The 17,317-nt window shown below is 36.4% G+C and overlaps 1 protein-coding gene across 2 annotated transcripts in view; it reads left to right on the forward strand.

Moving 5' to 3' along the window:
• Positions 1-417: 417 nt before the first annotated feature.
• Positions 418-17,317, forward strand: part of DNAJA3 (DnaJ heat shock protein family (Hsp40) member A3) — a 37,307-nt gene continuing 20,407 nt past the window's right edge. For both annotated transcript variants that reach the window (XM_044658118.1, XM_044658126.1), the window contains exons 1-5: positions 418-628; positions 7,967-8,103; positions 8,942-9,025; positions 14,226-14,426; positions 15,835-15,987. In XM_044658118.1, the coding sequence (XP_044514053.1) occupies positions 418-628; positions 7,967-8,103; positions 8,942-9,025; positions 14,226-14,426; positions 15,835-15,987 (786 nt within the window). The remainder of the gene's footprint in view (positions 629-7,966; positions 8,104-8,941; positions 9,026-14,225; positions 14,427-15,834; positions 15,988-17,317) is intronic.

Here is a 17,317-nt window from a genome sequence, read left to right on the forward strand (position 1 = left end):
GACTCTCAGGGTCATACTAAGAGGTGGCTCGCATTGCAACCTGGGATTCATTCAGCAGATTCGCCCTACTGCACGCTGGGAGCTGTAGTTCCACCATTAGTAGAGGCGCAGCCAAATTCGGTTGGACACAGATTAAGTGTAGTTCTCGCCTTTCAATTATAAAATCCCTGATCAAGGCCATCTTACAGCTTACCCAGTAGCTTTCCACTCAATTTTGTGCCTTAGCCTTGACCAGAGAACCAATTTGTTGGAGACTGAGTTGTGCGTGCGCAAGTGAAACCGTCCCTCAATATGCGCTCTAGTGCTTCTCGAGGGAGACAGTTACGTTTCTGGAATTGCGCGTGCGCATAAGCACCCCCCTTTCCCGGCGAGTCGTTCTAAGGCCGGCTCGCGCAGGCGCTGTGTCCCCAAGCCAAGATGGCGGTGAGGTGCTCCTCACGCTGGTTGTCGGTGGCTGTGGGGAACCCCCGGCTGCCGGCCGCGGCGGGGAAAAGGGTTCTTGGACCCTGGGAGGGTACCGTGGTGGTCTCTCTAAATCGTAGGTTGAGTGACGTCGCCTTCTCTCCTCTTTTGGGAGTCTGCGCCCCAGGGAGACTCCTGACATTGAGACCTAGCGTCAGCCTCTCAGGTGAGGGGAGGCTTCGGCTCCGGGTCCGGAGGGTGAGGGAGCTGCCGAGGGCGAAGTCGCCGTCTCCCGGAGGGGACAGTTCGGGGCGTTGGGACCTGGCCGCTGTGGGGCCGTGTAGCTGTGGGAGCCAGCTGGGGGAGGGGAAGCGCGGCCCTGACCCGCCTGAATGAGCGAGGAAGGCGGCGCCGGCAGTCAGCATGTGACCAGGGAACCGGAGCAGTTCGAGCGAACGAGCGAGAGAGCTAGCGAGGATCGGCCCCGGAGTAGCCGCCTCCGTGGACCCCGAGCCCGCTGCCCCGCTCTGAGCAACATGTGAGCGCCCCAGTTCCTCTAGGCCGTCTTCTGCAGCTGGTGACCTTCCTCTTCTCTCCCCTACCCTCTGGTATTTTGCTGTCGTCTCCGGCAAGGAAATAGCAAGCATGAACCTGGAGGAGGCAAACTGGAGTCTTTGGTCCAAAACGGCCCACTCGGGAACCCCCTTCCTGTAGGAAGCAGTCTCTGACATGCCTCCTCGATTAGTGAATAATGAGTAGATCAAAAGAGAAAGTGTGTGAAACCCTTTACAAGCCTTAACAATCGATATAAATGTGAACTGTTGTTATTATGACGTTAGTTCCCTCAGGCTTCACTTAACACTATCTGCACCTACCTCGTGTACCTAAGAGTATTTTGTGCCATCATGATTTGAATCATAGATTTAGAGTTGGGAAGGGATTTTAGTCTGACTTCTAGTTTTACAGATAAAGAACTGATTGCTAGAGAAATGAAATACTTTGCCTAAGGCCATATAAATGTAGGAAGTGATAAGAATCAGGATTTGAATTTGAGTCTTTTGATTCCACCTGTGTTAAACATTAAGAACTTATTTTGTGCTAAGCACTGTGCTAAATGTTGGGGATACAAAATAATTCATGATGCCTCTTCCAATTAGGCTGTAAGCTCCATAATTATGGGAGCCTGTTCTTTCCTCTACTTATTTCTACCTCTAGCATCTAGCTTAATGCTTTGTGTAAGGTAGAACAGTTTTTATATGCACATACATACACACACACACACACACACACCCAGAATTATGGGCTTATTGATGTTCTTTTTGCTATTCAGTATTGTGTGGTTTGGTTCTGGAAAAAGATGCTTGGTTTTTTCCTGTCATGAATGTACATTTGTATGATGCTATCCAATTTAAATAAGGTCCTTCTCTTTCAACAACATTGTGAGGTATTTTCCCTGTTTCATAGATGGGGGAAGATGAAATAGTCTGTGTAAAGTACTTTACAACCTTTTTTTTAAACATTGCATGGCTTTCAGTTATTGCCCATAGGTTAGTACTTGGCAGAGTTAGTACTTGGCAGAGTCATTCTCTTATCTAAGCCATACTGACTATACTTAAATCACTATGCTCTGTACCAGGTATGCAAAGATGAAACACTAGAACTCCTGGCTATTAACAAACTTACAATCTAATGTAGCTTGTATATGAGCCCCCTGAATCATGACATCAAAGACAACAACAACAACAACAACAACAATAATAATAATAATAGTATTTATATAATGCCTCCTATATGCTAGACCCTATGCTAAGCACTTTACAAATCTATAGCTGAGGAAACTGAGGCAAACAAATGATTTGGCCATGGCCACCTAGCTAGACTGAGGTCAGATTTGATCTTTCTGAACACCAGGCCCACTCTGGACAAAAAGGCATGAGAAGTATTGCTCCCACGGGAAAGAAGATATTGCTTTGGGAATTAAGGAAGATTTTGTAAAGGAGGCGCCTTTGTATCTCTTCAGGAACCTGGCACAGTTTTTGGCAAGTGGAAAGGTGGTGGGAGTGCATTTAGATTATGGATGATAGCGTGTGCAAATGCAAGGAAATAGGATGGAATAATGATCTTAAAAAGTATAAATTTGACCTTAAGGGCCAGGCCTAGCCAAGGGATATCTTTATAAAATAATCACAAACTGATACTCCATTGGAGATCTAGTACAGTGCCTTGTTCATAGTATGCTCAATAAATGATTTTTTATTTAATGACTTTCTGTCATCCTTATTTAAATCTCCAGTATTTTTTTCCCTAGAGTTGAAGTCACATCATTTGGATATGGGTCCAGAAGAGCTGACAAATGAGAATCTGTTTTTTAAAATATTCACTCTGTTCCTGCCTGATAGTGGGCTCTTGGATATAGATGTTATAGATGGAACTTGAATAAATACTGTAGGATCATGCCCACAAGGTCGGTCCCCAATATAGAGTTGGAAAGGACCTGAGAGGTCATTTAGTCCAACTCTGTCAATTTAGACGGAAATAAATGGAGGTTCAGGGAGTGGATATAACTTGTTCAACATCATATAGGCATGACCTTGAGTAGAATTTGAACCCAGGTTCTCTGACTAGTAATCCAGCTCTCCAATGCATCATGCTGTCTCCCTTATAATCCTAATAATATTAAAAGACAATTAATTACTTAGAAGCAACGTGATAGAGTGGTTAGAATTGGCCTCATAAGGCAGGAAGACCTGGGTTCAAGTTCTACCTCTGAGTACACTCAGTGTGGCATTTGATCTCTCAGTGCCCTAGGAAACATTAAGACAATAAATTGCAGAGGAGGTTCCAACCTGCGTTGATAGAGGGACTCAAGAGTTTCTTATGTCAATTAAATATCAAGGCCAGACTTTTCCCCCCATCCTTCTCATTCTCATATAGCTTGTATTTGGTGAAAGACCCACTTTAAGTACCATATGTGACATTGAATAACAATGAGAGACTGATTTACAAAAGGCCTAAATTCATACAATGTGATGTTTCAAATGTATACCAATTATTAAAAGTACTATGTAAAACTTAGCCAGTTTTTCTGATGATTCCTCTTCTGTTTTCCCTGATCTCCTTGCTAGACTCTCTTCCCCTCCCCTTGTTGATTCAGTGATGATGTAGGTAACATAGAGGCAGACCTTTCTTAGCTTCTGGTTCCTGGTTTGCCTATCAGGTTAAATTCTTTCCTAGGGCTAACAGTTTTCTTCTACTTTCACTTGGCCATGGAAGATGTTATCAGGTTTTTTACTCTGAAGAGAACATTAGGAAGGTTGTGTGCTTATCAGTATGAGGAAGAATGCTAATTTTTAGGCATCATTTCACATTTAACATAAAGTGTAGCTTTTTCAAAATTATAAAAAGTGATTCAGAAAACATAATGCAACTTTAAAGGCTTTCCTTTGAGATTCCTAATTAATAGAACAACAGAAATGACTGTTCAATTCTCCAATTATCAATATCAGGTGGGGCATAGATTGAGTAGAGAAGTATGATTTGCAAAGGTGTTTCCTTCTGTCCTGAAGACCATACACAGTCCAAATGGAAGCTATTTTTTTCTTAGTTCTTTAGATATACCTAATTTAAGGGTTCTTAATCTTTTCTCATGGACCCTTTTGGCTGTCCAGTGAAACCTATGGACCCTTATTTATTTATATATAAAACCCTTACATTCTTTATTAGAATAGATACAAGTATCAGTTCCAGGGCAGAAGAATGAATGGTAAGGGCTAGGCCAGGCAATTGGAGTCAAGTGACTTGCCCATAGTTATACACCCAGGCAGTGATTTGAGGAGATTTGGACCCAGGTCTTCCTGACTCCAGACCTGGCACTTTACTGAGCCACCTAGCTGCACCTGGGTCTTTTTTTAGAATGATGTTTTATTGCCTGCATGAGTAATTGAAGGAAATAATAAATTTCAATTAGTTAGTGAAATATGTTAGTGAAAATGCCACACAAAAAAAACCAAACAACAGAGCCTCTTTGATGAAAGCTACAACCACATTCCACACGGGGAAAAAGAAAGTAGATGAAAAATGTCTGTTGGTAGAGTATGATAGGACCCCCATTAATCTTAAGAACTGATACAAGTGATATATATGTATATATATATATATATATGCATATATATATATTATTGATATGTTTGAGAAAAGTAGGGAAAGATGGTTCCGGTGCTTCACTGACAGTTTTGTCAAGTTAAGATGTAGAGAAGAGGGTTCCAATGAATTGGGTGGATCATTTTTGGAGGATTAATAGACATTTGAAAACAAATGAATTGTGATTTGCTCTATTGCAAGGTGCACACACATAAAAGAAATCACAGCTTTCTTGAGGTGCTAGCTATACTTGCTTTTTTTAGGCCAAGGCCATGTACTTATTTTTTTGTATGGATTTTTAACAGATACAAAATGGTTCGTATATGAATCTCATAGTAGGCTATTTTTTAGGAATCTGGGTGAATTAATATTGTTGTCTAATTCAGGGATCCGGAGAGCTGGAGGCCAAATCCAGCCTGCTGTATGTTTTTGTACAACTCGAGGGAGCTGAGAATGGTTTTTACATTTTTTAAGTATAGTAAAGCTTTATTTAAAAATGTAAAAACCATTCTTAGCTCCCACATGGTAGGCCATAGTTTGCTGACCTAAGTGGCCCTAATGTTTTGAGTCAGGTTGTTATGGCCCAAGAGGAAGTTTGTAACTAACAGTGATCCACTGTTAGAAATCACAACTAAAGCCAGTTAAGCTGTGATTTAATTTTAAATTCAGTGACATAATTATGTAATTCTTAAAAGAGGATAAATAGGAAAAGTAGAAATTTAAAACCAGCTTTTCCCTCTTGCATATGGATAAAACACTTCCCTTTGTTCAATTCACCAGTTATTTCCCGTCCTTGAGAATCTTTCCTTTACTGGTTTACTGCGAAGATACAACCTGTATACAGAAAAGTAAGTATGAGATTTATTGAAGAGGGAGGTGTATTCCTAAGAATCTGACCAGAGCCCAAAGGAAGATAAAGAGTTTGAAAGCTGGAGGTGAGGAGAGACAACTTGCTAGTCATGGGAGATAATCTTTTGAGGAAGGCATGGAATACTGAGTTCAGGGAATATCTATTAGTTGGCTGTAATGTAGTGTGAAGGAAAGGGAGTAATGTGAAATAAGTCTAGAAAAGTAGTGTAGCCAGAGTATGGAAGGTTTTAAATATCAAGGTGAGTGAGGGATTTGTACTTTATCCTAGAGGAATTGGGAACCCCAACATTTTAGGGTAGGGAACTGATGTAAGTAGAACTTTGCCTTAGGAAAATTATTTTGGTATCTCTATGGAAGAAGCTTTATTTGAAGTTCCCAATATATAGGAATCATAGGTACTTATGAATAGTATTTGATTCAACCAATATGTTTTTTATTTCAATTCTAAATGAAAAACAAATGAAGTATATAATATAACTTTATGACCTCATTGCACTTGGTACTAACAAGGAGTCATATCCCCAGTTCTGCAATTGCCTGGCATTGTATTAGCCATATTCCTTCTTGGAGCTGGTCCTTCTAGTTTGTACAGTTTTGTGTTTTTGGTTTTAAAAGTCAGTGTTTTTCATAGTCATAAGGGGGGGGGGGAGGCAATTGTTTATTAAGTAGGTTTGACTTTCTAATTATTGTCAAACATAGAAAAGTACACACAAAGATTAGCAAAACAGAAACTTTATTTTAGGGATGGGAAAGGGAATGAGAACCGTCCAATTTTAAATTAAGCACAATTTCCTTCGTGCTCACTACTGCTCAGATTTCTGAAGCTACTGCTGCCAAAGCTACTGCTGCCTTTAGCCATCTGAATTTAGTAAGGAGAGTAGGATTTGGGAAAGGAAGCAATACTGAGTGCTAGGGAGTTTTGTACCCATGCAAATATATCCCAAATATCAGAACTGAATTTTGTTCTTCTATCAGATGGAAATCTCATTATTCCCATATGATTTGCTTTTTTGTTACAAAGAGTGAGTAAAAGAAAAATACCAAGATTCCAAAAGGACAGATTTTGCATCCTGTTTTTCTTATATTCATTCTGATATTTTCTATTGAAATTCTTCTATTTTATCTACCTCTCCTTACTCTACTAAGTATCCAATAATTTATTTTGATGAGGGTCATTTTGCTGTTTTATTTTCTCTTGAAAATGTTCCCATTGTATTTCTTTCACTTCATTTCACGATTCCTATCCTAACTGCTTTGACTTTATTTCACCCAGTCAAATTTGGAAGTTACAGTACAAGGTCAGAGAGAGTCCAGCCAACAATCTGGTTTTGCCATAGGTTGGTTTCTCTGTTCTTAAGTAGGCTAGTAGATTTTGTTTGCTTTTCCCCTCAGAACTAGCTGATGCAATAGTCATGAAAGAAGATCTGGAAATTTAGTCACCTCTGTTGTGTGCCTTTTTTTATTTTTTAACTTTTTGGGAAAAACAGAGACTGAAGCATTCTTGTTGATGGGACTAAGAGGCCTAAGTTCTTAGACCACTTAGCAGCTACTCTGGGAAATAGAGTATGACATAAACTAATGTAATTAAATAGTAACTCTTATAAAATATTGTAGTTGCCTGGAATGCAGGTTTTGAATGAAAGGAACTTTTAAAAAAGTTAAGACACCCTCATAAAGATTTGGTTAAATGTGATACCCTTGTGCCATTCCTGAAGTTCATTAGATTCTAATGATCCTTTTCACTAATGAATTCTGACAGCAGCTTGACTCAGTTGCTTATATTCATGTCACATTCTGATATTCAGAGCCAGAGCATGTAAGATTTTAAATGCCAAGTGGAATGAGGAGTTTGTATTATATCCTAGAGCAGTGATGGGCAAACTTTTTAAAGAGGGGACCAAAGGAAAGGAAATGCTCATCTCTCAGTCTGTTTCTAAAGCAACTCTTTCAAAGTTTCATTGTATTGTATCCTACTCATTGTATTCGTCAGATTAGGAATAATGTCTCAAGGCCAGATAGAACATTTCAGGGGGCCTGTATCTGGCCCATGGGCAGTAGTTTGCCCATCACTGTCCTAGAGGATATAGGGAACCACAAAATTTTAGAGTAATGAACTGATGTATATAGAACTCTGCCTTGGGTAAGTTATTCTGGGCAGCTGTTTGGAAGAAGCTTTATTATTGTAATAATACACATGAAACAATTGGAAGATGAGTCTTAAGAAAATTGGAGAGAGAGTGAGTGTGTGTCTAAGTAAGTTTGTATGTGTGTAGGTAAAGACATACTAGCCTCATTGAGAACAGGTAAAACTTAGGGAAAAGGTTATCAATCTTTCATATTTATATGTTTTTGTTTTTTCCTTTCTCCTCTTGGCCATATGTGGCAAAAAAATTGTGTTGTTACACATTTTTATAGAAATGTTATATAAAACTAGAAAGATACTAATTTCTCTCTCTGTCATGGTCTAAGTGCAAATAGATCTTTTTATAGGTTCATCTAAAACTTGGTTGCTTACATTAATGTTATATTCTAATATCAATTTTTTTTCTTTTAGGAATAAAATTTTACCCTTTAATTTGTACTTCTTCATTTCATACGAGTTCCCCTTCCTCAGCCAAAGATGATTATTATCAGATATTGGGAGTACCCCGAACGGCCAGCCAGAAAGAGATCAAGAAAGCCTATTACCAGGTCTGTATGGCATCCACAGGTGGATCATCTTTGAAAGTTAAGATTGTAAAACAGATATTATTCTTGTTTATTCTTTACTTTGATCAATGTGTTGCATAAAGAAGACTTTGTAGCATCTTTTATTCTTTATTGGCTGGTTCTTATGACCCCAGAACAAACAAGAAAACCCAGGTTTTATAAAATATAAATATAAATAAATAAATATAAATATAATATAAAAGATATTGTGGTAACTCATGGATCACATGGCTAATACTTGTAGACTTTTCCATTAGTTCAGCAACTTATGACTTTTTTCATAGGATGTCATATGAAGACATTTTGGGTTGTATGAAACTGAGAGCAAACTCTTGTTCATAAGTTGCTGATGCTATGGAAGCCTTGCACCTCTTTCTCACCTTTTCCTGTGCTGCCATCTGGTGGTGATGAATATTGCACTCTTGGTGATTTCTTTCAGCATTTCTTTTTCCAGTCCTATTAATCACAACATTGAGTAACATAGAAACAAGGGTCTCTTATAGGTTTAGTTTTCTGTACCACTGTTCTATGAGTCTTTATGCTATGTGAGATGAAAATCTGACTTGTAAGCCTAACTTTTATTATTTTTATTTTTATAGACTTTTTCAGCTATAGCAGAGCCAAGTTCCAATTTCCTCACTTAAGTTAAAAAAGCTAACTTCTGTGAAGAAAGAGAAGCCATTTTGTACTGAATTTTGTATTGCACTATATTTTCAAAATGTAATTTAACTTTAGGAAAAATTCATCTTATCCACCCCTCCAATGCTGTATTTTCAATGGTTAGATATTACATATTGATGATCTGTTACTGTTTTTTTAGCTTGCCAAGAAGTACCACCCTGACACGAATAAGGATGATCCTAAGGCTAAAGAGAAGTTCTCACAGTTAGCAGAAGCCTATGAGGTAATATGACTAATGTACACTTGTTTTCTCTTTCATTCCAATTTTCAAGTTGTACTCATGTCACTATTCTTCAGATAGGACCAATCTTACATATTGTAGACCTTGAATAAAAGGTTAGAAGGCTTTATTTTCTTGGTTCATCACATTTTAATTCTTTCAGGAACCATTTATTGACTTTCTATCAAGACATGACGATTAATAGAAAAAAAGAGTAGAACCTAGTCTCTGACTTTGAAGAATATAGAAAAAATAGCACTTAAAACAACTGGAGAATGATTCCAAAGAAGTTGTACTATTAGGTGTTTCAAACCATCTTTCTTGTGTGCTTATGTATGTATGTATATAGCCACATATAATAGCTTCATTGTGAAGAGATAAAACTTAGGGGAAAAGGTTATAATTTTTCTATATTTACTTGTTTTTTTCCTTTTCTTCTTTCTCTAGGCTAGATGTAGAAATACTATTATGTGAAAATGGAATATACTAATTTCTTTCTCTGGCATGGCTTAAATATATATAGATGTCTTCTGCATAGTTCATCCAAAACTTGGTTTGACTTTTTCAAGATGAACTTTTGCTAGGAAGCTGTGGCAAAAACATCAAAATTTTAAAAAGAGAGCAAAAATTGTTTAAAGGATAATGAGAAAGCAAGCTTAAGCCTTCACCAATTAAGCATTTTAAATCAGGTAGATCTGAATTATTGAGGTTTTGCTGTATTTATTTTAATTAAATGTTACTTTGTAAGAACTCTTAAATATTCTTCATGCTGTATCCTCAATCATTTATTTATTTTATAAACTCTTACTTTCTGTCCTAGTAGCAACTCTTAAGACTGGATCAGGGCTAGGCAAATAGGGTTAAGTGACTTGCTCAGGGTCACACAGCTAGGAAATATCTGAGGCCAGATTTGAACTCTGGTCCTTTTGACTCCAGACCTGGTTCTCTATCCACTGTGTTTTTCAGCTTTATATTTAATTTAGTACTATAATGAATTTTGGACTTTTTCCTCCTATCATTAAAGAATGGTGGGGGGATTTCTCTTCTTGGAGATCATGCATATCTTTGGATCTTTCAACATTTGATTTAATTTAACTGCAATTTTTTGATTTAATTTAACTCTGCTTTTTGTATACTTTTTGACATTGCTTCTCTTAACACCCTGCACCCCCACCCCCAACCTCTTTCTAGAATTTTAGATTTTACTATAATGAGGGAGTTAGGGGATATGACTCATGTATAGTGAAGTATATCACAAATACACTTCATACTTCAGTTTTTCATGACTTTAAAGTGCTAAAAGAATTGCTTCTAAATGTTCTCTATTATTAGTTTATATTCTAGCCCTAATACTGTGTGGTTCTTAAACTTAAGCCCCATCATTTCACTCACTATCTCCCAATTTGCCTTTGCTTCTTTCCTAGTTTTTGGCAGAATAAATATTTTTTTTTGATTCATGTGTTTAATTCCTGTTTTAAACTGTCCCAGTTTGTAGTTATCATCATCATCATTTTTGACTCTTGTCTTCCTGGTTTCAGGTAAGAAACCTGTATTTTTTCTTTATCCTTTCTCTGGCCTTTGACCTAGTTTCTCTAGAAGCTTTCGCCTGGTCACATTTTGCATCTGTCAAATTTTAGCTCTTTCCCAGTGCCTTGCACAGTGCTCAATTATTAGATAGTTCAGTTCATTACATATTTGTTGAGTTGAATTGAGTCCTATGTCTAGCTGTGTCTTTGTCTTTTTCCTCTCTTGAGCTATTCTCAAGGGGTCTAAGTATCACTTGGTATAGTGGAATGAACATGGGAAGGTCAGAGTACTTGACTCTGGATACTTTACCCTGGTCAAATAATTTCTTTCTGGTATTCAGATTTTTCTACTGTAAATTGAAGAAGTTAGACTTAAGTGACTTCTAGGTTCCCTTCTAGTATTAATTCTGTGATTCTTTTTACCCCAATTTTGTTTCCTTTTAAAAAAAAAGATTCTTTTTCATTTGTTTTTTTCCTTTTAAACAATTCTTCCAATAACATCACTGACCTACTTCATTAAACTAAGAATTCTTCCCTTGCAACACAAATTAAAAAGAAAAAAATGTTCAGTTTAGTAATACCAGTTAACATGGCGAAATGTTTGATAGTACAAGAAATATCTATAGTTCTATCCCTCTGCAGTGAATGAAAGAGGTACATTCATTTTCCCGGGTTTGTAAATATATACATATTTACATTTATTATTATACATATTATACAAATATATATAGCATTTCATTTTGTTTTGTTGTTCTTTCATAGTTATACCTTTATTTCCAGTTTCTAACTACCATAAAAAGTTCTGCAGTTGATATTTTATTTCTAGCTATAATATTTAAAATTATGAGGTTGGTTGTAGCTTAATAACTTTATTAAATCAAAAGTAGTAGTAGTAGGTAGGGAAAAGTAGGAGAGAGGTAGAGAGGTACTTAACCTTCCATTATGGGCCTCAAGCTTCATGGATCCAGGGTCCACTCTACTTCACACATGCCAAAGACCCAAGACTTCCTCTTGGTCTCAGCTTATAAACTATTTTCTCTACCTACTAACTCTTACATGTCACATCTCTAGAACCAATCATAGTTTCTTAATTTGCCTGGGCCACCCAGGGGGGGCAGTGCCTGTGGAATTATTTCCTGCCTTGTTAGTTCGTTGGTTCTTTAACTTCCATTATCTGAGGCTCGTCTATACCTGAATTTATACTCAGTGGTATTTGACCTCCAGGTCACTGAGAGATGACATTAAAAAAAAAAAAGTGATACTGGAGTGAGAGAAATTTACTTCTGATTTAGCTTTGATCTTCTTAGTGAGTGATGAATAGGTTTAGCAGTAGGATCTTTGGAAGAAAGAATTTGGATTTTTTTAGTCGCTCTTAACATAACATTCCCAGAATGATTGGACCAATTTATAGCTTCACCTGTAGTGAATTAGTGTGCCTCCTTTCCTATAGACACTACAATATTGACAATTTCCAATTTTTTTGTCATCTTCACCAGTTTGTAGGGCGTGAGGGGAAATCTCAACTTTAATATGTATTTCTCTTTTTTGAGATTTGGAGCAACTGTTGTTATAGTCATCAATAATTTGTAGTTATTCTTTTGAGAACCGCTCATATCTTTTGACCACTTATCCATTGGGGAATATTCATCTCTCGATTGAAGATATTTGTGTAAATCCCTGTTTATTTTGACTCTCAGACCATTATCAGAAATAATTGATTTGTAGACTTTTCCTCAGTCTATAATTTTCTGTTTCTTTCTTGCATTGATGTTGTTAATGTAAATACCTTTTAATTTCATGTAACCAGAATTATCTGTTATGTGAAACTTGTCTTAAAATTGATCACCATAAGGTGCAGTTCTTACTATGCATGTACTTTTGCCTTCATTTCTTCAGGAGTTAATGGAAACTTGTAAGTAGGTAAAAATAACAAGGTATCTTTTTATTTGGCAGGTTTGGAAGGGTAGTATTAGCAACACCAAAAAGTCAGGGCTTGCCTATATTCCTGTTTAGGGATCCATAATAAATGTTCACATTTTTAAGATAATTCTTACTAATTTTCATATAGATTTTAATCTTTAACCCAGTATTGTGTCCACAGTTTACTTTTTCCTTTTCTGTCCCTTTTATTCCACCCCCTCAACCCAGGGGGTGGGGAGGGGAGTGGAGAAAGAATTCTTGTTCTATGCATGATACATAAAGTTAACAAAACAAATGCTCATCTTGGTCATGTTTAAAGCTGTCTCATTTTGAATAGGTAATCTTTTACAGGTCTTCGTCAGGAGGTTAGTAGCATTTGTAATTATTGGTTTTCTGGAATCATTCTTTGTTAGTTAATGTCTTTTTTTTTTTTTTTTTTTTTTAATTTTCAGTTCTGAATTCTCTCCTTCCTTGTTGCCCCTCTCCCATTCATTGAGAATGCAAAGATAGCCATTATACATATGAAGTCTTGTAAAACATATTTCCACATTAGCTAGATTGTAAAAGAAAAAGCAAGAAAAATAACACAAGTGAAAGAACATGCTTTCATCTGTACTCAGAGTTCATTAGTTTTCTCTCTCAGGGTGGATAGCATTTTTTTTCATGAGTCTGTTGTGTGTAGTTGGGATTTTGTACCCCAGGACTACGTTCCCCGGAATTCCTTTCCTCTGCATCCTCACATACATTTTTACCTGGGATTGTTTAAAAGTTTCTGTAACTATGCCCTCAGGATCTTTTTTCCTGCTAAAACGGCTGGAAAAATGCTCTCTCTCACTTTACTTCCCTTTACTTCGAGTTATTGTTAATAAATCTTACAAAAAATAATATTTGGAGTATTTAGATATTTAATTTTTAATCTTACAATTTGAATTGTCATAGATCATTGTATTGCCAGAGTAGCTAAGTCTTAAACTATTGATTGTCATTACAATATTACTGTTAATATATATAATGTTCTCCTAGTTCTGCTTACTTCACTTTGCATCAGCTCATATAAATCTCAGGTTTTTTGGAAACCATCACCTTAGTCATTTCTTACAGTACAATAGTATTCTATCATAATAATTTATCACAACATGTTCAGCCATTCCCCAATTGATGGGAATCTGGTTAGTTTCAACTTCTTTGCCACCACAGAAAGAGGTGCTTTTTCTCTCTCTTTCTATATCTTGTTCATGTAAATCTTCTCATATTTCTCTGAAACAGTCTCTCATCATTTCTTAAAGCACAGCAGTATATTTCTATACTGTAATTTGTTTAGCCATTCCACAACTGATAGGCATCTTCTACAGTATACTTTTTTTTTTTAAGTTGAATACAATCTTTATTCTAGTCAGACTTGCCAGTTGTGGTATGTGGTTTCATAATATGCTTTCTTTTTAAAAAAAATTTTTAAACCCTTAACTTCTATCTTAGAATTGATATATTGATTCCAAGCCAGAAAAGCAGTAAGGGCTAGACAATCGGGGTTAAATGATTTGCCCAGGAAAGTGCCTGGGGCCAGATCTAAACCCAGGTCCTTCCAGCTCCAAGCATGGTATTCTTCCACTGTGCTAGCTGCCCCACAATGCACTTTCAGGAAATGTAACTAACTGGTTAATTTTTACTATAGTTGACTATTATCTAAAACTGTAGTTTTAGGGAATTTCATTATCTTCCTGACATTGTTCTTCATTACACTGCTATTTGTTTAACAGGTCTTAAGTGATGAAGTGAAGCGAAAACAGTACGATACTTATGGTTCAGCTGGCTTTGACTCTGGAACCGGAAGTTCAGGACAGAGCTATTGGCGAGGCGGCCCTACTGTTGACCCAGAGGAACTCTTTAGGAAGATCTTTGGGGAGTTTTCAGGATCTCCATTTGGAGACTTCCAGAGCGTATTTGATCAACCCCAGGAGGTAAGGATTACATGTAGAAATTGCTGCCATGCTGCATCTAGGAATATACGGAAATATGGAAATTTTATGAATTACGCCCAATTTAATCTTGAGGGAATTAGAACAGCAGGTGGTAGTGGGAATTGAGTGAACTCTTTTGATTCTTATCTTGTGACTCAGTTCTGAATTTAGCTCAGGTCCAATTCTATCTTATGAGAAAACTTTATTCAGTTATAGGAATTGAGAAAAAAAACCTATTGATTGCATTGTTTGCTAGATGGCTGTGAAGTTGGACCTACTCTTTCTGTTGCTTTGAGACCCTTAACTAAGGACATATGTCATGTTGACCAGAAACACATTCAGATCCAAAGATTGATATAAGGAGTTTTCTTAACATTATACATCTCAAATAACCTATGTGTCTTATCTGAAAACTTGCCCCATATTGATCAATCAGTTATTTTTTCACTTTTCCTTTGATTATATGCAAATATTTTGAGGAAATGGGACACTTCTTTTTCCAATTTCAGGGAATTGAACCTGTTCACTCTGCCCCTCCCAACTTATCTTGTTTGTTTTCTTTTCATTAATTGGTCTAATTTGATTAATTATTTATAATGTATGAAGGTCTGGCTCCTCCTGTGTTCAGGATCCATTGCCAAAGCTGAGGGGGCCTGTTCTCAGTTTGTTGAGTAATAGGTATGCAGTTTAATAAATTGATTTGCTGGGAAGTGTGAACTTGTGTCTCCTTAGTAATTTCATCTTTCACCTGCCACAAGCTTCTGTTCAGTAGTAGAATAGCTTAAGTGAGATAATTTTGAGGAATATATTTTTTAATGTAATTTAAAAAACTGATACTAAGTGTCAGTTTCAAGGCAGAAGAATGGTACGGGCTAGGCAATCAAGGTATAGTGCCCAGGGTCACACAGCTAGTAAGTGTCTGAGACTTGAATCCAGGACTTCCCGTTTCCATGTCTGGCACTCTGTCCACTGAGCTACCTAGTTACCCCTAACGAATATATTTTAGTACAAATGTATTTCAGGACTCAAAAAAAGCACAAATTTTAGAATACACTTTCCATACTGAAAATAATGATCTCAGATCAGTTCAACTTTTCCCTTGTATTGATCTCAAGAAATACTGGTGAAAATTGTAGAAAAGATAGTCTTGTAAATTTGTTATGATTATGAATTATTTTAAAAATTCGCCTACTGTGTAGAAGTACCATGTACTACTTTGGTCAGAAGTGTTAATGTACTGAAATTTGAATAACTTGGTACTCTTAAAAATCCTAAGTATCTGAGGAGAGAAGAAGTACTTGATTTTTTTACTCATTATCATAAATTAAGTAATATACTTCAACACTCTTGGTTTTGATAGTAAAGCGTTAACTGTGAAGAAAGATTAAATGACTTATTTTCTCTCTAGTACATCATGGAATTGACATTTAATCAAGCTGCAAAGGGTGTTAATAAAGAATTTACTGTGAACATTAATGACTCCTGTGAGCGATGTGATGGCAAAGGAAATGAACCAGGCACCAAAGTTCAGCAGTGCCATTATTGCAATGGCACAGGAATGGTAAGAACTAATGTAAAAGGTCAAATGGATCCTGGATTTTCTTTAAGCATTCTCACTGTCTTGTCCTTTTTATATTTCCATTATATTTTTCTTTCCCATAGTTTCTTCTTATATAAATTTAGGTAGCACTTATAGCTTCAGTAGATCATAATTGGGATCTGAATACTTTAAAGTCAATTACTTCATTGAAAGGAGAGTTCAGTTTTAATAGGAAGAGCAAGTACACTAAACTTCATTGTTATCTCAGGAAATGACTACTTGAAAAATCTTAAATAATCTGGAATTAGGAGAAAAGATTACATAGCCTAATGAAAAATGTGGGTTTAGTTTCTAATTTTGCTGCTTACTAGTGTGTATTTTAGCTACCTGCTTCAAATTCAGTGGTCTTCTTCTGTATCCCATTATAATTGCTTATTCCCAAGTTGGCTCAACTGACATCTGGTTGTTCCATGCATACTTTTTGAATCCTACTCTATAATTCTGAGAAGAAATCTTTGCTGGGGGTAGGGATGGGGTGAGGAGAGAGGATAGGGAGAAATGAAGAAGACAAGACACCAGAACTTCTGGAGTGACTTCCCTCTTGATTTCTGTTGATGAGAATGATTGTTCTGTTTCTTTAAACTTATTTCTTGATACCCTTTGGTGGAGAAATGTGTTTGAGAACTAACTGGTGACTTTTCTTGCACTTTTTTCCCAATATGGCATTAAAGAAGCTTGAGGACAATTATCCCTCAGTTTAAATACACTGGCTTGGTTTTGTGTCTCTGTAGGAGGATTTATCCCTACCGTGGTCATTTCTCTGGCTTGAGAAAATTAATTGTGGGATCTTTGTAGGCTAATTCTTTTAAAAATATATTTTTATTGTTATTTTTTGTATTTACCTTGCCTGAAATCCTATTCATCTCCCCAGAAAGCTTGGGAGTAAGATAGTACATGAAGCGAATATAAAAGGAAGATCCATTTTTTTTCTGTAATTTTAGCAAGGTATAATTATTTTGATCTCTTTTAATTGAAGAATAGCTTTCCTTTTTTACAAGGCCATGGTAAAGAGTATTCATCCTTTCTAATATCATAGCTATTGACCTTATATATTATATATAGATACTAAGTGTATGTTATTTATCCTGATTATTATTTATTCAGAAGGAAATTTTTGTTTGAAATCATTGTGATGTGGTTAGTATCCCTTATAATTAAGAATTTTTTTTCAAAGAAAATGTTTTTTTAAATTATCAAAACCAATCAGTACATCAAAAAATCTGATTGTATACAGTTATTATTTCTCTTCTTTAGGGCCAAGCTTATTCTATATAATTTTGCAACCTTCATT

The sequence above is a fragment of the Gracilinanus agilis genome, chromosome 1, assembly GCF_016433145.1.
Source record: "Gracilinanus agilis isolate LMUSP501 chromosome 1, AgileGrace, whole genome shotgun sequence".
NCBI lineage: Eukaryota > Metazoa > Chordata > Mammalia > Didelphimorphia > Didelphidae > Gracilinanus > Gracilinanus agilis.